This window comes from Hibiscus syriacus, unplaced genomic scaffold (assembly GCF_006381635.1).
Source record: "Hibiscus syriacus cultivar Baekdansim isolate YM2019G1 unplaced genomic scaffold, ASM638163v2 tig00006731_pilon, whole genome shotgun sequence".
Lineage (NCBI taxonomy): Eukaryota > Viridiplantae > Streptophyta > Magnoliopsida > Malvales > Malvaceae > Hibiscus > Hibiscus syriacus.
In genome coordinates, this window is record NW_024062108.1 from 28,021 (window position 1) to 50,599 (window position 22,579).

General features: G+C 37.2%; 1 protein-coding gene across 1 annotated transcript; it reads left to right on the top strand.

The window, feature by feature from the left end:
• Window positions 1-281: 281 nt before the first annotated feature.
• LOC120200984 lies at window positions 282-2,070 on the top strand. The gene is made up of 2 exons (XM_039201688.1): window positions 282-1,520; window positions 2,005-2,070. The coding sequence occupies exons 1-2, from the start codon at window positions 282-284 to the stop codon at window positions 2,068-2,070; spliced, it is 1,305 nt and encodes a 434-aa protein (XP_039057619.1).
• Window positions 2,071-22,579: the final 20,509 nt, after the last annotated feature.

A 22,579-nucleotide genomic window follows, 5' to 3' on the forward strand; every position in this document is an offset into this window, starting at 1 on the left:
TATTTTTTGAACAAGCATGCGAATTAGATATCATGCGGTTAGGATTTATTTTTGTGAATAACAAAGCATGGGGGTAGATATCATGTTGGGTACGATCTGATAAAGAATGATTGGGTAGCCAGCATGTGAGGGTAGGATTCTTTAACAAATTATCCCTGATTAATTAACTAATGTTTACTAACTGATTTTCTTTTTTTTTGTTTTATTCCTTTTTACTTTGCATTGCATTATCCATTTCATGGTGTTGATTTGGGGATCGATGTCCATTAGAAGGCCAGAATATGGAACGAAAGGTTCACAAAGAGGTTGAAGACAATGCAGAGGTTTTGAGATGGTCGGAGCAATCCCAGTTGACTAACGGAGATAGTTTGAAGCCTGGTTACGTGTCGGAGTTGTTTAGCTACACTCACGTCAATGTGCGTCAGAATGATTTGAATGAGCTCCAAGAGATTTGGGAGAGATGTGAAGCAGCTGATCAAGAGATATTCTATCAGTTGTATGGCGACATATCTTACCTTCTGGATGTTCCAATCGATCGAAATCTGTTTAGGGCCCTGGCGCAGTTCTGGAATCCCGGTTACAGCTGTTTTACGTTCGGAAGAGTGGATGTGACGCCAACAATAGAAGAGTATCAAGCTTTGCTCCGGTGTCCGAGAGCTCAAGCGGATAGGGTCTATACCAAGCCCCCGGTCACTCTTTCGTTCAAGAAGAAATTGCTATCGATAACTGGAATGAGTGAGGATTGGGTTGTAAAAAATATTAAGAAGAAAGGGGACAGTGAATGCTTTCCTTGGTCCGCTCTGAAGGAAATAATCAATCGTCATCCTGATCAGAGAAAAAAGCTTGACCTACTTGCTTTAGGGATTTATGGGCTTGTTATCTTCCCAAAGGTGTTAGGATACATAGACGTATCAGTGGTCGACCTGTTCGAAAGATTGGACAAGCATGTGGATCCTGTTCCCGCTATCCTAGCAGAGACATTTCGTTCTTTGAGTTCTTGCAGACGAGAGGGAGAAGGACGCTTTATAGGATGTGCACCCCTACTGCTAGTGTGGATCCTCAATCATTTCAAGCACGTCGAGAGGGCGCCAGGTCGAGTGTTTCTAGACGGGTTTTCACCTTTGAAAGATTTCCTTTCAAAAGATTGGCCTGGAGGTTTTACCGAAGAAAAATGGATGGTAATCTTCAAAGATATCAGAGACGGTGATGTTCTATGGCGAGCTTCTTGGAATGTTACTTCGGACATACTTTATCGGTGTGGAGAGCGGGATTGGGTCCCTTTGCCAGGTATATGGGGTTATGTTGGATATGCACCTCTGTTGGTTTCCAGACAATATGGGTCAAGGCAGTTCATTCTAGCTACGAGGGACTTGTTAGGGTCAGATTTTGCATTCAAGGGAGATCAATACAAGAACAAAGTCAGAGGGGTTGCTGAAGCTTGGAAACAGACTCGTCGTGTGAAGTTGTTCACCTACGATCTCGAGCCATCACAAGATTTCGAGCAGTGGAGAAGCAGTCGAGTAAATGACAATATCCCGATGGTGAATCCTGAAAATATTCAGCCAGTGGAGGAACAGTTGAGAGTGGTGCCATCTCCATTAGAGTTAGCCAAGCGTGATTTCAAAGCAGAACGGAGACAATGGAGAATGACTTTGCAGAAACTGGAAGATGAAGTGTATCAAAAGGGATTGGAGATTGACATTCAGAAGAGTATAGCAGATCGAATTGAAAAAGTAGAGAAGCAACTTCGGCTAGACTTTGACGATCTTCGGTCAACTTATCAGCGAATGGTAAAAGCTCAAGTAGGTTCTAGCTCAAGTAAGTCTGTCGAATTGAGGCAAGAGGTGGCGAGCCTCAAAAGAGTAGCCGGAGAGAGTCAAGAAGAGCTCAAGCAAAGCAGGCACCAAGTGAAAATTTTATCGAAAGAAAAGGATTCTTTAGAGCAGCGGTTACAAAAGAGTCAAGCCCATAATGAAAAGTTGAAGGAGAAAATTTTAAGTTTAGAGACTGCATTACGATGATATCGAAACAAGGAAAGTAGCTCGAGCCAGGGAGAAGTTGAAAGTTTGAAGAGACAAGTGAGCGAGCTTGAAGCCATGGTTCAAGATTTTCAGAGGCAAGCAAGTGAGCTATCGATAGTTCCTTATGAGGGGGATATACAGTGGCGTTTTCGGTGGGAGCGAGCTCAGGTGAGAGTTAAGCAAATAGAGGACTTTATTGCTTGTTACCTAGACCATGCGCGGGGGATAGCTCAATATTTGGTCATTCTATCTGAGGAAGCTGCTGATGTGACTTAAGAACTGGATCCTGAGGCTGAAGAAAACCAGAAGATTGTAGAGTTACTAGCACATGTACAGCAAATAGGAGAGATGGTGCAGATTTATTTGTGATATGTTTCAACTTTGTAATTGAACGTCGTTCTAATATAAAGAGTTGTTCTAAGGAGTCGTTCCGGGATCAACACCCTGCATTTTGCATATGCATTTTTAATGCATTTAATTTTGGCATCGCATTTTATTCATTCATAATCATATGTTTCATATTCATTAATAAATATCAGCGATAACAAAATGACTCTGTGACAGAGTAATACTGGAAAATCCCAAGCATATCTATAGAACCAGGAAGAAAGTTATGGAAGACAAACTTGCCCAAATTGAGAAGGCTCAGTCGGAGTTACAAGATAATATCAAGAAAATGCAAGAAGATATGATGAATGCCCAAAAGGAGATGTTGGCCAAGTTTGCGAGTATGTTGGAAGGAAGAAATCCAGAACATGGGAAAAGCCCTATGCCAGAAGGTGTAACTGAAGACCCACTTCATCATCCAGGGTTAACCCTAGAACAATCTCAGAATGTTCAAGTGACCCCTGTTCATGTCGGGAAGGTGCACATTAATCCAGTCTGTGCTTTTGTTAACGTACAGCCTGGATCTAGTTCGTATCAGGAAGAACATCAATATCATCAAGTTCCGGACCTTGATGAAGAAGCCAAGAAGGACCAAAACAATATGTTGGAAGAGAAATGGAAGCAGTTAGAAAGAGAGGTCAGAGCCATGAAGGAAGATACCAGTGTCTATGGATTCGACGCAAAGGAGTTAAGTCTAGTTCCTGATCTGGTCTTTCCTCCAAAGTTTAAAGTTCCTGACTTTGAAAAGTTTGATGGTACCAGGTGCCCCTCTGCACATATCACAATGTTTTGTAGGAAGCTGACCGGATACATAGGGGACGATCAATTGTTGATACACTGCTTTCAGGAAAGCTTAACTGGCTCGGCAATCCGATGGTATAACCAGCTGAGTAGAGCTAATATTAAATCGTGGAAAGACTTGGCTAAGTCTTCTCTTGAGCAATACAAACATGTAAAAGATGTTAGACCCAACAGGATGATGTTGCAAGGAATGGAAAAGAAGTCTAACGAGTTTAGACAATATGCTCAAAGATGGAGAGATATAGCAGTGCAAGTCCACCGCCATTGAAGAGGAAGGAAGAAACAATATGCTTTTTGTCACACCTTAAAAGCTCCTTTTTCTCGCATCTTATCGGTAATCCTTATCGAAGTTTGCTGATGTAGTTACGGCGGGAGAAATGATTGAATAGCTGTTAAGAGTGGGAAGCTCGAGGGAGGAGAGTCTAGTAAGAGGCCACCAACGAGGAAAAAAGGAAAACGAAGTCAGTAATGTGAGGCAGTACGATTCTAATAACATCACTGTTTCCCGTCCTCAAGGAGTAGGGTCATCGACACAAAATGACAATAGACAAGGGGCAAGGGACCAGAGGAGAGAGAGGCCTCAATTTGACCCCATCCTGATGACTTATAAGGAATTATTTCAGATTTTGTATGATCGGCATGTGGTTTCGCCGTATCACGTGACACCAATGCACCTCCTTTTCCCAAATGGTATGATGCTAGTGCTCAGTGTGAGTACCATGCAGGGAACCCTGGGCATTCCATTGAGAATTGTACTGCTTTTAAGAAGGTTGTCCAAGCTTTGAGAATGAGGAATGTCATCAACTTTGGTGACAGTGAGCAGCCAAATATAGCTCAGAATCGTTGCCAAGCCATGCAGGGGCAGGAGTTAACGCGATTACTGAAGAGAAAGGAAAGAGAATTGCAAAAATGTTAGTGAGGTGGTATCACCCATGAGTTGGGTGTGGTGCAGATGGTCAAGGTAGGATTGTTGAAGCCCAGTTTGATGGGTGAACAGGTAGCATGGAGAGGTATGTCTGTATCATAACAGTGAGGGACACAATATTCAGCAATGTCCTGACTTCTTATCTTTGGTACAAGACATGATGGACAGTAAAGAAATTGAGTTCTTTAGAGAGATTGTTGAAGAAGAGGAAGCGGAAGTTTGCGCTTCAGAATGATCGTCTAAAGGGGTATACAATGCCATGTCCCCTAATTATTACTCCCAAAAATCGAGTTGCTGAGAAGGTAGCCCGAAAGTGGTTATTACACCTCATCTCCATTCCCATATCGGGATAATAAACAAGTGCCTTGGAGATATGATTGCCAAATGGGAGATGTAACAAAAGAATGAGGAAATAGATGAGGTGGGACGCTTTACTAGAAGTGGTAGGTGTTATTCTCTTAATCCACCTAAAGAGTCTGAGAAGAAGGTTGTAGTTGATAAGGGGAAAAAGTTGATGTGCGATAGAAGAGGATAAGCCTGTTATCAATGAACCAGTAACCGAGAGTGAAGCGGTAGAATTTTTAAAGTTTCTGAAACACAGCGAATACAGTGTTGTGGAACAGTTACACAGTTGCCTGCCCGTATTTCTGTTTATCATTACTTTGAGTTCGAGGCCCATAGGATGCTCTGTTAAGGTTTTGAACCAGACTTTGTTCCGAAAGAGCTGCCCATTGAAAAGTTGGATCGGTTAGTTTCTAATATACAAGCTGATAATTTTTATCTTTTTCTGAGGATGAAATCCCTTCTGGGATGATGGGTAGTCAGAAGGCTTTGCACATTACAGTTAAATGTAAAGAGTATGTGTTGTCCGGGTCTTGGTTGATAATGGTTCAACTTTGAATGTGATGCCTTTAGTGACTCTGAAGAAGCTTCCATTAGATAGTACACTTATGAGAACCTGTCAAAGTGTGGTTCGAGCTTTTGATGGGACTAAAAGAGAAGTGTTGGGCAAGATTGATGTCCTCTGAATATTGGTCCAGCAACTTATGAAGTGGATTCTCATAATGGACATTATGCCTACGTACAATTGTTTGTTGGGAAGGCCTTGGATTCATCAGGCCGGTGCAGTTCGTCCACATTACACCAGAGACTGAAATTTGTGATTGATGGAAGGTTGGTATGTATTCATGCTGAAGAGGACATTATTGCTTTGTTTCTACTACTGCTCCGTATATTGAGTTGATGAGCAAGCCGTCGAGTGTTCTTCAGATTGTTAGAGTTTGTCAATGCTACGTTTGTGGCGAAGGCGAAGAGATACCAAAGCCTCGATTGTCAAACTGTACCAAGATGGGGCTTAAATTGACTCTTGGAAGAGGAGCAAAGTTGGAAAGGGTTTAGGCCGACAGTTGCAAGGACCGGTGAATCCCATATGCCCTATTACTAAAAAGATCGATTTGGTTTGGGATATCAGCCAACTTCGAGGGATAAGATGAGGGAATTAAGAAGGGCCAAGAAATCAGAAAGGCCAGATTGGCTGGTGAAGACCTTAGCTGGGAACCCATGACATTCTCGCCGTTGAGTAGCATTTTCATGTCTGGGGGGATATGTTTCAAGGGAATTCAAGGAATACTGAGACGATGGTTGAGAATTCCTTGGGAGATTAGGCATTAATGTTATAACTGATGATGAATCCGAGGAAATGAGAGCTATGGGCATTATCCTGCACCACCGGGCTTTGTGTTGAACAATTGGACCGCGGAAGAAACTGCCTGTAGTTTACAAATCTTTTGCAGAGTAATGCACTGGAACTTTCTCCCTGTTGTTCATACCCTGGGGCAATAGGTGATTTATGTAAAGGGTTAAGCTGTTTGTTTTTTCTTGCTTTCAATAAAAGATGCATTCTGTTAGTTCCAAATGGCAAACATTTTCCCATGCATTTCATTCATTCATTCTTTGTTGTATATGTATGTATTTATTTCTTTTATTTATATGGGAAAAGATCCTCCCATATGTATATGTATATATACTTCTCTTTCATTATTTTTTCAGGAGCTCAGATATCAATAATATGAATGCCAATGACTCTGACCCGAGATTGATTTCGAGAAGCCTATATGTCAAGGGGAAATCGAAGATTGTGATGATGATGAGATGTGAACTACCTTCTGAATTGCTGAAAATGGTGGAGAATGAAGATAAGCATATTCTGCCTCATAAAGAGCATACTGAGATTTTGAATTTGGGGACAGATGAGGATAAGAGAGAAGTAAAGATTGGTACCACTCTGTCAGTTGGAGGTCGACATGATTTGATAGAATTGCTTCAAGAATACAAGGATGTGTTTGCTTGGTCATACGAAGATATGTCGGGTTTAGATACAGAGTTGGTTGTTCACAACTGCCAATAAAACCTGAATGTAAACCGGTACAGCAAAACTGAGAAGAATGAGACCTGAGATGTTGCTAAGATTAAAGAGGAAGTGAAGAAATAATTTGATGACGGGTTTCTTAAGTGGCTAAAATCCTGAGTGGGTGGCTAATATTGTCCCAGTACCGAAGAGGATGGGAAAGTTCGAATGTGTGTTGACTACAGGGATCTCAACCGAGCTAGTCCAAAAGATAATTTTCCTTTGCCACATATAGACACTCTAGTGGATAATACTGTTGGAAATTCTTTGTTCTCTTTTATGGATGGTTTCTCTGGCTATAATCAAATTAAGATGAACCCTGAAGATATGGAAAAAACAACATTCGTTACCATGTGGGGAACGTTTTGTTATAAAGTAATGCCGTTTGGATTGAAGAACGCCGGGGCAACATATCAAAGGCCATGGTGACGTTATTTCATGACATGATTCATAAAGAGATAGAAGTTTGTCGATGATATGATAGTCAAGCTAAGACAGAGGAAGAACATATTGGGAATTTGAGAAACTTTTTAAAGACTAAGAAGATGCCAGTTAAAACTCAACCCAAATAAATGTACTTTTGGGGTGACATCTGGGAAGTTATTGGTTTCGTAGTAAGCCAAAAGGAATTGAAATAGACCCAGATAAAGTAAAGGCTATTCAAGACTTGCCAGCCCCGCAAACACAAAAAGAAGTCAGAGGATTTTTGGGGAGATTGAATTATATAGCTCGGTTTATTTCACAGCTGACGGAAAGTGTGATCCCATATTCCGCCTTCGCAAGAATAACTCAGGGGAAGGAGTGAGGATTGTCAAAGAGCTTTTGAAGCAGTGAAAAGATATTTGTCGAGCACTCCAATCTTAGCGCCACCCATTTCAGGCAAACCCTTGATTCTGTATTTGTCGGTTTATGAAAATTCAATGGGGTGTGTGCTGGGGCAACGTGACCAAACTGAGAAGAGAAAGGGCTATCTATTATCTCAGCAAGAAGTTCACTGAATGTGAGACAAGATACTCACCCATTGAAAAGTTGTGTTGCGCTTTATTATGGGCTACCCGAAGGCTTAGGCAATATATGTTGTATCATACTACTTGGCTTATATCCAAGCTTGATCCCTTGAAATATTTAATGGGTGTGCTTGCATTATCTGGAAGATTAGCTCGTTGGCAGATCTTATTGTCCGAATTTGACATCCAGTATGTAAACCGACGACAATTAAAGGAAGTGCTATAGCGGAATTCATTGCAAGCAGGCTTCGGAAGAATATGAGTCATTGAGCTTTGATTTCCCAGATGAAGATTTAATGGCTATTTCGGTAGAAGAAGCAGTTGCATCCACTAGCAAATATTGGAAGTTGAACTTCGATGGTGCTTCAAATGCCTTGGGACATGGAATCGGGGCAATTTTGGTCTCACCAGAGGGAGAGCATTATCCTTTCACCAGTCGGCTTAATTTTGATTGTACAAACAATATGGCCGAGTATGAAGCTTGTGTTCTGGGTCTTAGAGCTGCCGTTGAACGCAAAGTAAAATGCTTAAAGTATGGGGATTCAGCTTTGGTAATATACCAGCTCAGGGAGAATGGGAGACAAAGATCCCAAGCTTGTAGAATACTGTAAGTTGGTTATGGAGCTTGGTTGAAGAATTTGAAGAAATAACTTTCAATTACCTCCCCAGAGAAGAGATCAGATAGCAGATACCTTAGCCACATTGGCAGCAGCGTTTAAGATGAACGGCATTCAAATATGATGCCCATTGAAATGAAGGCTTATGAGTATCCAGCCCATTGTTTGAATATTGAAGAGGAAGAAGATGGAAACCCCTGGTATTATGATATCTTGCAATATATAAGGTATCAGAGTTATCCAGAGCATGCCACTGAGAATGATAAGGGAACCATTAGAAGAATGGCATCAGGGTATGTGCTTGATGGTGAGACTCTATACAAGAAAAGTTTGGATCAGGTTTGTTAAGATGTGGACGCGAAAGAAGCCAAATTAATTCTTGAAGAAGTGCATGAGGGAATATGTGGTACCCATGCTAATGGGCATGCTATGGCTAGGCAGATTATGAGATTTGGGTATTATGGTCAACTATGGAAACAGACTGTATCAATTATGCCGAAAATGTCACAAATGTCAGATTTATGGAGATAGGATACATACTCCTCCTCATCCGTTGCATGTAATGACAGCTCCGTGGCCATTCTCATGTGGGGCATGGATGTTATTGGACAAATTTCGCCCAAAGCTTCAAATGGTCATCGCTTCATTCTGGTAGCCATAGATTATTTCACCAAGTGGGTAGAAGCAGCTTCTTACGCAAATGTTACCCAGTCTACAATATGCAAATTTTGAAGAAGGAGATCATTTGTAGATATGGTTTACCAGAGAGGATTATCTCCGATAATGCGTGAATTTAAATAATAAGATGATGGACTCGGTCTGTAAAGTTCAAAATAAAGCATCATAATTCCACCACTTATCGCCCAAAGATGAATGGGGCAGTAGAGGCGGCCAAAAAGAACATCAAAAGGCTCATAGAGAAAATGACTGAGACCTATAAGGATTGGCATGAGAAGTTGCCCTTTGCTCTGTTTGCTTATCGAACTTCAGTACGGACTTCAACTGGGGCAACTCCGTTTTCTTTGGTTTATGGGATGGAAGCTGTCTTACCTATTGAGGTGGAAATTCCCTCACTTCAGATTTTGTCAGAGGTAAAGCTTGATGAGGCAGAATGGGTCCAAGCTAGGTATGACCAGTTGAATTTGATTGAAGAAAAGAGATTGAAAGCTATTTGTCATGGTCAGATGTACCAAAAATGTATGATACGGGCACATGGTAAGAAAGTTCGCCTTCGAGAATTCCATGAGGGAGATTTAGTACTTAAAAGGATTTTGCCTAGTCAGAAGGATTTCAGAGGAAAATGGATGCCCAATTGAGAAGGACCTTATGTTGTCAAGAAGGCCTTTTCTGGTGGAGCTCTTGTCCTAACTGAAATGGACGGATCAGAATTACCATATCTAGTGAATTCCGACGCTGTTAAGAGATATTTCGCTTGAAGAAGAAATAAAAGAGAAAAAAAAAAGAAATGATGGAAAAAACGAAAAAAAAGAGAAGAAGAAAATGGAAGAAAAAATGAAAAATGAAAAAAGAGAAAAATGAAAAAAGAGAGAAATAAAATGAGGGTTCAAGACGAAAACCTGAAAAGGGCGTCTTGGAACCAAAGAAGGTCTCAAGTTGAAAACCCGCAAAGGGCGACTTGAGTTGAGTTTGAAATTCAGAATTCGTGCATGGTGGAGGTTCTGAATCAATTTTGGAAGTAGAAAGAGCTCCTGATATGGATAGTAACAATGACAGTTGGTGATCAGGGATGAGACTGAAGATTAATGAGTCTCGATTGAAATAACCAAGAGAAATTGAATGCATATGAGATTCAATACTGGTTTAGGGCATCCAATGATAGAGATTTGGGGAGTTTAGAAGTAGCTTCATACTCTTAAGCATCACAAAAATTCAGAATTCGTGCATGGTGGAGGTTCTGAATCAATTTTGGAAGTAGAAAGAGCTCCTGATATGGATAGTAACAATGACAGTTGGTGATCAGGGATGAGACTGAAGATTAATGAGTCTCGATTGAAATAACCAAGAGAAATGGAATGCATATGAGATTCAATACCGGTTTAGGGCATCCAATGATAGAGATTTGGGGAGTTTAGAAGTAGCTTCATACTCTTAAGCATCACAATTTTGAAGATCTTTTTGACAGAAGCTACGCTCGAGACATTCTAACGGCGTGCCAGTTCAAAAGCATTTGCATTATTGATATTGAAGACGCCTACTCTTTGTCTTTTACTGTTCCAGTTAAAAGTTCGCCATTTAGTTGCCTAAAATTCTCTGTATTTATATAAATAAAGAGATGTCTTTTCTTGATAATTTCCCTTTGCAAACATCTTATTTGAAAGGTTAAAACATATAGCTTAACTTGAAGTACATGAGATCATTTTGTATATTGTGCAAAAGATTTGGAAAATGCAGGTATTCTGAATTTGACAATGGTTTAAACATGTAAGTTTGTGTGGCCATGGGAAACTAAAATCCTCAATTCAAAGAAAATCTCAGCCATTAAAAGATGACCCAAGGAGGTTATCATGGTCGAGAAGTTGGTCAGGGATACTGACGGGTTTCAAGAAAGAAATAAGTCAAGGTACTGTTAAGGCGAGAGATATGGAATTGAGATTGTCAACTGGGGTGAACTGATCAAACGTTCTGTGCCCAAGATGAAGCCGAGTTCCACCGAGATCAAAAGGAGATAGAGTTCCTACAAAGAAGAAAACACATTGAATTGCATAATTGCATACATTTTAGGCATGAGTAGGATCATGGCATTCATAATCGCATGATGGCTTAAATATCTACAGGTTTCCTAGGGATAGTTGAAGATTGAAGATATGAAAGCATCGAGATGAAGATAACTGGTTTGACCTTTGAAGCAAATCATCTATAAGCCTTCACGAAAGAGTAGTGAAGCAAATAAGTTCGTTGAGGATTGAGTCATATACTCTCTGAATGAATAGGCAGCGGACAAGTTCGTTGAAGATTGAGTCCTATACTCTCTGAATGAATAGGGAGCGGACAAGTTCGTTGAAGATGAGTCCTATACTCTCTGAATGAATAGGGAGCGGACAAGTTCGTTGAAGATGAGTCCTATACTCTGAATGAATAGGGAGCGGACAAGTTCGTTGAGGATTGAGTCCTATACTCTCTGAATGAATAGGGAGTGGACAAGTTCGTTGAAGATTGAGTCCTATACTCTCTGAATGAATAGGGAACGGACAAGTTCGTTGAAGATTGAGTCCTATACTCTCTGAAGGAATAGGGAGCGGACTAGTTCGTTGAAGATTGAGTCCCATACTCCCTGAAAGAATAGGGAGCGGACCTGTTTATTGAAGATTTTTCGAGTTCTATACTCTCTGAAGGAATAGAGAGCGGACCCGTTTTATTAAAGATTGTTCAAGTCTTACTCTCTGAATGAATAGAGAGCAGACACGTTTATGAAGATTGTTCGAGTCTTATACTTCTGAAGGAATAGGAGCAGGCTCGTCATTAGAAGATTTTTCAAGTATTTATCCTGACGTAACATTCTCAAGACCAGACAAATTCGGTCATCTTTTGATATTTGCCCTATTCTCGTTACACGACAATGAACAAAGAGGGGCAGCTGTAGATGCTTAATTTTTCTGGGAAGTTAAGAAACCAGAAAAAACTAGAGGGAACGGTTTGTAGAGAGTGGGGGGTATTGTGAGTTATCAAAAAAACTGTAAATGGAGGAAATGGTCAGTTTTGAGGGGGTTTTTAACCACTAAAAACTATTAATCGAAAAAAAAAGAGAAACACAATAAAAAAAAGGGGGGACAAAAAAAAGAGAAAAATCAGACAGCGAAAAAGAAAAGAGAGACAAATAGAAAAAAAGAAGTTCTGTAAAAACGTTCAAGGATTCAGAGATCAAGCAGTGTAATAGACTCGTTTTGCAGAAAAGCATTAAAACTGCAAGAATTTTCGAGGTATTTTTCTGGGATTTCTTTATTGTTCTTCCAATTTCTTTGTGTGTTTAGGTTATTTTTTAAAAAAAACAGAATAGGAAATTCTAGATTTTGATTTTATTTACTGCAATAAAGCCTAAATAAATTTTTCGAATTCCCCTACACATGTGTCGTTTATCCTAAAGCCATTACCAATCAGTACCATTCGAACCAAAACCCAAGTATAAAATAAGAGGAGTAAACTAGATAATAGGGAGAGGGAGTTAATGTCTACCTTACTTTAGTAGAATGTTCATCGAGGTTCGTTTGGTTTCTAGTCGGAACTGTTGAGAGGAGTGAAACCATAGTGGCCATGGCATCTGGTAGGGTCGAAATGAAGAAGAGCTTTTAAAAAAACAGAAAGTAAGGGAAGAAAGATCAACCAGCAAACGAGAGATTTACGAAACAAAGAAAAACATTCAGAACCAGAGAGTGAAACAGCTGAAAAATAGAAAACGAACCCCGTACTTTTATTCGTCTGAAGAAACTCACTCACATCGTTTAGGGCCAAAGCCACCACCAGTCGTTCAAGGTAACCTCTTTTGACCTTAGATCTATATTGATTTTAGGGGTTTAGGAGGGTCCTCGATGAGGTTTAGGTTTGGCTTGCGAGTCTAGGTCCTGAGCGAGGGAGATGATCGGGTTTTGGGTTTTCTCGGCGAAGCCTTGAGGGAAGAAAAGAGTGGTGGTGTATGGGTCTTGATTTTGTCGAGATATTAGAAGTTTTGGGTTCAGGTTGTTTTTGGGGTTGGGATCATATCGGTGTGGTTCTGCACGGAGCTCTAGGAGGGGTGGTCATGGCAGCCACGGTGTGGTTTGGGTCTCGTTGAGGGTTGAGGGAGAAAGGATGAGAGAACGGCGAGGGTCGGTTTAAGGATGAAGAGAATAATGAACCGAGTAAAAAATTTACCCTAAGTATCATATACATCCAGTAACCAAAACAGCGTCATTTAGAACTGAGCCAAAACGGCAGCGTTTTTGAGTCCGGGAGTGATGCGACGTCGTTTGGAATGGGTCGAGACGGTGACGTTTGAGAGTTATATCATCATCCGTGTTTAGGTCGTTAGGGAGTAATCAGGTGCGAAGTCCAGTATCTTTTAATTAATTATATTTTAGTCCTTGAGTCAGTTTTCCGTTTTCGTAATTCGGTTCTACTAGTTCACGCATTCTGTTTGGTCACCAGCTTATGTTTTTTTCATTTTCGTTTATTTTTGCATTTAGCTTGTGAGTTTTGATGTTTGACAATTTAGTCCTATGGCAGACTTGAGTGATGTACTAATCAATTTGTATTTGGTTAATAATTTGATGTTTAGCTTTTCATCCTTTATGGTAATATTAAATTCAAGATTGGGTTATTCACAGTAGGTTTTTATTTTATTTTAATGAATGTGCGTGTTAATGTATGTATACATATATCGTATAATTTATTTAACATGAAAGCCCTTGTAACATATTAATAGGAGTATGATAGGTTTAATAATCTTAGAATATTAAGAATTTAAGATTTCCTTTGTAAAATAGATAACCATAAATGCATGTGATATTTTTATAGACTTAGAAATTTGTTTGAATGCATGACATATTTTAGTTAGTCTTCGTATGATATCCTCATGAGCATAACCCGACATTATTACATAATTTGATTAAGGGTATATCCTTTTAATTTAAAATTGTCTTAAGTGGGTTGTCTTAACTGATTAGATATCCGCTTTTAACTATTTTAAATTAGAAGTATATCCCATTAGTAACACATAAAAATTAATTGATCACTTTTAAAATTTGGAAAGGAAGAAAAAGAAATGTTCGGTTATTTAAGTTTATCGAGAAAAGGTTGTTATAACTATTTAAGATCTGGTCTCGATATTTTTAAATAATCGAATATTCTTTATCTTTCTAATGGTTGGGTAATTTTAACTTAATCAATATTGGTGCTTTCGAGTATGATAAAATCCGCATGTTGTTTTGTTTGGGATTATAAATCAAATTAAACTCGAATTTGTAAATTTTCATTGCAAAGACGTTAATTAATCGACGAGGTACCGATTTAGGGCGCTGTGGGGGTGCTAATCCTTCCCCACGCGTAACCGACTCCCGAACTCAAATTTTGGTAACGCAGACCTAAACTCGTTATTTTAATTAAAATTAATTTTTTATTTAAAATGGCAAAACATTTTTGGGTGTCCGATCACACCCTAATCAAAGATCGGTGGCGACTCTTCGAACCATTTCTTTACTCGTGATAAAAATCCCAAATTTTCGAAACGAGAGGTTTTCAAATCACATTTGTTTTTAAATTAAAAATCAATTGAAAGAGGTAAATTAAAAATTAATGTGGCTTTTAAATCTCACCTTTTTTTCACCTTTAAGGAAAAATCGTTTCGACAATTATGATTTTTAACTGAAAAAAATAATTTAATTTTTAATTAATATAAATTATCAATGATAGTTATGATGTTGATGCAATGGTACGTAAAATTGACGGGAAAATTTATTAGATATGATAATGTGATGGAGAGATTTAATTAATGTTTTCAAAAAGTTCAAAAGATTAATTAAGTTTTTTAGAAAGTTTGAGGGTTTCATTGATATTTTAAAAATATAATGACTTATTTTATTTTTGAAAAATTAAAATTAAAAAATCATTTAAAATTTAAAACATAAAAACTATTAAATATTCAAAATATATAAATGTGAAAACTACTAAAAATAAAAATTAAATTATTTAAAAAATATTAAAATTAAAAAATCATAAATTATAAAATAACATATTATAACTTATTAAAAAATAGCACAAACTAAATTACCTATGTGGTAAAAGAATTGTTGTTATTCCTAAGAACCCGAATTCAAGCACCATAGAATATAACAAAGTAATTTATCATATAATTATTAAATTATATGTACATTTAGGCACAATAACAAAGTAATTTGTCCTATAATTATATTCATACCATTTAGGCCATAAGATAAAACAAACATACTTTATTTTATTTTATTCATTTAGGAATATAACAATATCCTTTTTATAGGATATCTCATTCATTTATGAATATAATATTATTTTCTATGGAGTGATTAAAATGTAGTATCTATTTGAAAGACACTTTAATCATTTGTCGGTAGTATCTATTTGAAAGACACTTTAATCATTTGTCAATAAACGTTCAAACATTCTTAGAGACATCATGTTTGAACTCGAGACCTCTAGAGATAGCAATCATTCCTTTTAGAATATCTACTATATACATATAGTCACTTTACTATACAATTCATATATTGATCATATTATATAGGCACACAAGCATGCTTTTCACATTTAAAATATTTGAAACATATCATTTACCCCAAACATCAAATGATAATCATTCAACCTATCATATATTATACATATTTCTATAGTTGAAGTAGTAACACTAGTATTCTTTACCAACGGGATTGGTTCAAGTGATAAGCAGCTTTATATCACTTAATTAGATCTCGAGTTTGAGTCATTGTGTATACAGAAAATCCCCGCTTAGAGACTCACCCACTAAAGTCAAGTGTGCGATCTGAATTAGTCAAGGCAAAACCTTGAGAATCAAAGGACAAAAAAAAAGTATCATTCGTTTATTTCATACGTATATGCATGATAAACATTTTGTCATTATCACACAATCACAACAATAACATTTATACAAAATATTCTATTCGATTTGTCAAAATTTAAGAATTTTACATCCATACATAGTTAAGATATATCATAAGTCAGCAAATTAATTGTATTCCTATCTAATTATATTTCAGACAATTTTAAAGATTGTTTATACACCTTAACTCATCGTATAATAAGCTATCATATTAATCGTATTCACCTTACTTTTAAGTTTCTGAATTTATATTTTTTTCTAAATTTAAACTTTCTAAATTTTTTTAAAAAAATTGTAATAGTATTTTCATTATTTAATTTTTATTTTTTATATTTATTCTTTTGAAAATTTTAAACAGTTTTTGTATATTTTAAATATTAGGCTTAATAGTATATGAGGTCATCGATCTTTTCAAAAAATTCAATTTGACCCATAAATTTATTTTATACTCAATATGACCCTTAAATTGAGGGGCAAATAGTGTGACATTTGACAAAAGGAACTGTACGGTAACTATTACAATATTGATATGGTGGTTCATGCACTAACGTGGTGGTCCATAGTACTAACGTGACAGTCAACGATGGATGATTACATGATAAATGGACTTAATTGGTTTTTTTGGATCAAATGAAGGGTTTAATTGATTTTTTGAAAACATTTGAGGGCTTATTTACTTTGTAGGTAAAACAAAAATTTCTCAAATTCGAGCCGATATTCAATTTTTGATTTCAAATTCGAGTCGAACTTGACAATTTTAAGCTCTCGAGCTTTCGAGTCAACTCAAACTTCAATTTTTTATTTCTAGTTCGAGTCGAACTAGACAATTTTAAGCTCATAAGCTTTTGAGGCAGCCTCAAGTTTTAACTTTTCGAGTCAAGTAAACCTCGGTAATACTCAAGCTCAATTCAGGTCATTTACAACCCTATTCAAAAGTTTAACCAAAGTGCATTCGGTGCACTTAGGGAAACATATTATGGTCTTCCTAAGAATCAGCTAACGTAGACCTTCCGCAAACACTAACAGGCAGAGACATAGTGACTTGACTAGAGTAAAGAGAATGGCAGAACTGATAGAGTATCGAATATAAGTAATAGTGTTTTTAGAACAACTTAAACTAAACATGATTACATTTATTAAATCCATAGTTTGATTCAAAGATGTTCATTCTATTTGCTTCAAAATCCATCAACTCCATTTATTGAAGTGAATGCAAGATTCCAATTTCTAAAATGCGAGTTTTACATATGTGAGTTCACATTTTTTTGAAATTCTCCAATGTATTCGAAAAGTCTTCGGAGAGCCATGCTAGAGAATGATGAGGACAAGTAAGAAAGAAGAGAATATTACTAAATATGATAAAGTATACAGATGGTCCTGACTATAGGACACTATGTTGTTGAGTTTCCCGACTATTAAGAGTTACAAAGTAGTCTCTCGATTTTAGAGTGTTACTTTGTTGAGTCACCGACTAGTAAAAGTTACAAAATAGTCATCTCACTATTCATATGTTTAAACTTTTCCTTTTTTTTTATTAAAACTCATACGACTATATAGCTGAAACAATTATGGGGTAATATTTTATCATATATTAATCAACAAGATAACATCCAGCTTAGATGATTCTCAATTTTTTAACAAAAAAATACGAGTTTGTAATATATGAATATTCAAGTGATCATTTTGTAATTTTTAATAGTCGAGAGACTCAATAAAACAACACCCTATAATCAGATAATCATTTTATAACTTTTAATATTCGATGAACCTAACAAAATAGTATCCTATAATCGGGGGTCATTTGTGTACTCTACCTTACTAAATAGTGGAGTCTGTATGAAGCAGACAAGTCCCCAAATTCAAATAAAAAATGACTAGATGAAGAATAAGTTAAAGATCCCTAGACATAAGGATTCAGTTATTTACAACCAAAATAAGACTATAAATAAGCAGAAATATTAGGGAATACGATGAAGTGGGAAAATATGGGTTTAACTAGCTTCGATGAGATAAAGCCACCCGATAAGTCAAAAACCCCATATGTGTTTTAGCTACCATTACATTCATAAGTGGTTTTCTAAAGTACGTCCTTAAATATGGTTTTGTATCAGTGCATCCCCTCTAGAAATTTGTCTAGCCCTCAGGGCGGAATGTAGGAAACTGAGCTACAGTTCGATCATATTCCTCACAACTGACTTCTTTGATTGAACATTGACACCACAGTACCAAAAACTCAAGTTGCACAACACTTGTGCATTTTTTGTTTTGTGGGGGAACAAACGAGTGTAAAGTTGGGGCCTCCCTTCCAATAAAAATCTGAATAGAAGTCATGTTGAATGAGGAATGAAATCTTGTCCTGTACGGATATTTTCTCCATGCAAGAAATTTAAACTAGGACTTGAATTGTTCATGTTTGAAACAACATAAATAGGTCTCCAAACAATGGTTGACAATTTTCGTTTTGGCCATCAGACTGTGGATTATAACCAATCCCCATGCGAAGGTAAGTTTGAAGAAGACGAAAAAGCTCCTACCAGAAAGCACTTAAGAACAAAATGTTAGTCTCAAGTGGACCTCGGGAGCCCAAACAAACGAATTATTTACCTGCAGAACAAGCCAGCAATAGTTTTGGCTGTGAATGGGTGAGGTGAGATCATGCAATAAAGTGGGCGTCTTTACTAAATCAATCAATCACCACCTAGATTGTGTCAAAGCCACTAGAAATTGATATTCCAAGAATGAAGTCTAGTGAAATATCCTCCCAGACTTGTTCAGGCACGGGTAAAGGTAGTAAAAGTCGACTGGCCAGCGTTTGGTACTTATTTTGTAGCCGCAAGACAGGCAATCATGGACAGAAGTTTTAACATCTCTCTTCAAAAGTGGCCAGGAAAAAATTGGTAGTCACTCATTTGAGTGTTTTTAAGTATCCTTCATGACCCCTTGTCGGTGAACTAGAGGAACTTCCCTCGGAGACCGCTGTGGTAAAAAATTTGGTCGCGTGGTTCCACCAGAAGCTTGTCTTTTAGGGCAAGAAAATTTGGAATTACTTATCTGGACTTGTAAAAGGAGGTCTAAGGCAGCCATATGGAAATCTGGATGAGAAATGGGTTGATGGAGCTGCTCCATTATCTGTTTTGTGCATGGATCAGCAAGTAAAGCTTCCACTAAATCATGAAAGTTCATAAACACTAGGACTCCTAATGCCAGAAAATCAGCATGTTGGGGTCTACAAGACAATGCAACATGTTGGGGTCTGCAAGACAATGCAACGGATCCTTTGTTTTTGTTGCTTTGTAAAGAACTGTGAAGTACAATGGCAAAAGATTTATGAGCAACTCTGTTGTTATTCATTGTCACCTACTAGTTCAGTAGAAACTTCAAGCTACAATGTTGATTTAATTTATGAACAAGTACAATGCTTCTATTTTGTAATGCAAGAACCAACGCTAGCAATTTTCTAGAAGAATAGACCATTACTAAAGTAAATCTAAGTTAAGTCACATATTTGGTATTGACCAATCCAACACAGTAGATATTTTTTCAAGATCAAAGACATGACCTAAGAACCCAAACTGAGGACTTGCAAACAAGCACTCCTTCAAATTAAAAAAGGAAATCTTTGCCAACAATTGAAGTCTTGTTCGAAGGTGGCGAGGTGCTCATCATGCCACTGCAATCTAGACCTGAATCAAAATATACCAAAATATATTTATGTAGGTATGGACCAAACAATTCATTCATGGCTACCTAGAAGATCAACTGGTTATCTGAGACCGAATGGCATCACCAATTTGTAGTGCCCTGAATGTGTCCGAAAAAGTTGTGTTGTGAATATTTTAGGGGTTGACACAGATTTGGAGATACCCAGGGGCAATTTTTCATTGCATTCAAAACACAAGCCCTTGGAAAGTCAATTTTTCCGTTCTAGCTCATTTATACCACCAAACTTTCAATTTTAGCACTAACATTTACTTTTAAATGCAATTATGTCATTTCATCGTTAATGATCTAACGAGACAATGACATGGCAACCATGCGTTGTGACGTTGCTAATGTGGCTACCTCAGCAAAACAACATTTTTTCATGATTGTTTTGGTTATCATAAAGCTCAAAACGATGTAGCTTTGTTAATGGAAAAAAAAAACTTTCCATTAGATTTGAGCCAGTGATTTGTTGGACCTAATGAAAAGCAACCAACCACCAAGCTAACTTAAGAATTTATTATAATTTGAACAAAATTAATATACATGTTAAATAAAATTTTGAAATAATATCATTTATTTAATATTATTTGTATATTTAAATTATTTTTATAATATATATGATTTATAATAAATAATATTTTTTTAAAACCCTAAAAAATTCTTAAATTCCCCTCAAACACAAAGCCTTAATTATCAAATCCCTAATTTCACCCATTATCTTCGTTGAATCAACAAATATCGTTCACCACTTTCGTTGTTGAACCCTTACCTCCAATGTAACACCCTATCCGACCCGACCCGAAGTCCGGATGATTATAGCGTCACACAGAACCACCTAAGTGGCTAACCATTTTTTTAAAACATTTTGACCAATATAACATTTAATCATAATATAAAGTACTCATAATATAATACATCTACGAAATATCAGTGTTAATAAATATGGGGGAGCTCCTGACATTAGTCTCTAATATACACAAGTACAAAATAGAGTTTACGACTCAAATCATAATAAAGGTCTATGACAATACATGACCACTAAATACTTGAGACGTACTCTGATGGTTGATCAAGTCTGGAAATCTTGAATCTGACAACATGCTCCTCGAACTGGCACCTAAGAACCTGCACACAGAAACACATTCCATACTCTGAGCTCACAAGCTCAGTGCCACACAGATAACCCTACTGTACTACATGCATTCAACATATAAGCATGCTGCAAGTATGGTCATGAACAACTATACACACTAATACAATAATCCAAGTAAGCATCATGGTGTAGCTCAGGGTCACTTAGCATCACGAAACTCACACCCTTGTTTGCTTACTAAAGAACCTTAGGTGAGACATGGGTCACACAACATAAATATCTCCCTGAACTTCGAGCCAAGTCTGGGTCACATAGCATCGCATCTCACTCGGCTAGTCTACTCCTCTAGAGTACTCAGGATATGGTCAGGTCACTTAGCATCGACACTTCATTAAACTAGCAATTAAAGTACATAACATTGGTTTGGATATATCCGGATAATCCTCATTCTACCACACAATCGTCATACAAGTGACTCAAGTGTCCGCGTCGTTTCTTGAGCATCATACAAAGGCATGTCTTATGGAATCTTATCTCATTAAGATCTTATGTTATCACACAATTATTAATGTTTTCATTTGTATTCTTATTTTCGAGTTTCCCCTCTCGATAATCCCAACTTCGTCCCTCTACCTCAAACAAATTTTATTGCCCAACCAATCACGATGGTAGCAATACTCCTCATTGGGTATCGATACTCCCATTTCCTATGGTATTCGATGTTTGAAAATTTAACTCGGTATCGATATTCGTCTGGGACTATTGATACTCACCCTCGTTTGTATCGATACTCCTATGATACCAAAATTACTTCCGATGTTTTAAAAAAAAAACCCAGTATCGATACTCCACCCTGGGTATCGATACTCCCTTGAGTATCGATACCAAAATTAGCTTCGATGTTTCTGACCAAGTCCCCGAGTATCGATACTAGGCCTTGAAGTATCGATACCATATGATAAGTATCGATACTCCCCTCATAATCCCTTTGAGTTTTGCCCTTACTCGATGGGTAGTATCGATATTATTCTTACAGTATCTATATTATTCTTACAGTATCGATACCCTCAATCAGAAACTTTGTTTTCTCTCGTGAAAACTCTCCTAAATCACTTCTAAAGTTATCCCAAGGCCCCCTAATGGTGTTTAAAGCTTATGCATAGTTATAAGATCATAAAAGGCTATTACTTTACACATGAATAACATCAAATCCCGTTTTCATGCATTTAAACCCTTAAGTGTACACAAATGTCTAATACACCCAAACATGAATCAAAGCTACACATGTTGATCTACAAGCATTAGAGTAAGGTTATGAGTGTGTTACATTACACTTAAAAGCTGAAGAATTAACCCAAGGTTCATCCAATCACTTCTTTCTCCTTGTCCTTCCTCTTTGAGCTCTCGCCCACTTTTCTTACTAGAACAAGAAAGGAAATGAGTTATTAACTCATCTAAGGGCTTAAAATGGCTGTAAACATGCTTTCTAATTCTCAAAAATGGATTGGGAACACTAATGAACCCAAAACTCACCTTAAACCCCACTTATGGTTTTTCAAGGCTAAAACTTGTAAAAGTACACTTGGATGAAAGCTTAGAGGATGAGGATTTAAATTCTTACCTTGGATTTTTTAGACAATGGATAAAACTCACAAAGTCCTCACCTTTTCTCTAGTTATGATGATGATGATGATGATGATGATGAAGAAGAAGAAGAAATGAACTTTGAATGAAAAAGAAATAAGACAAAGTTGATGAGGAAAATAAGATATAAGAAATGGCAGATTTCCATCTTTCTTTGTCTGGTGACATCACCCAAATTGAAATAAACCTTTGGTATAAAGAAGGGGTTGATTATTCATTTGGTCCTTCTTCCTCTAATCTCATTTCAAAAACACCCCTTTTTAACCATGGTGGGTTCAAACAAGCCCAATTCACTTCATAATTGGGTTAAGGCTCATTACATGCTTAATGGGTTTATTAAACCTTCTCTCAGATTATCCCGAAACTTCTAACCCGGGATTCGAGGTGTTA

Bases quoted from the DNA above. Each gene is read 5' to 3' on its own strand.
- LOC120200984 (XM_039201688.1), top strand. From the start codon at position 282: ATGGAACGAAAGGTTCACAAAGAGGTTGAAGACAATGCAGAGGTTTTG. The intron at 1,521-2,004 runs GTAAATGACAAT...TTTTAAGTTTAG, and splicing joins AGCAGTGGAGAAGCAGTCGA to AGACTGCATTACGATGATAT.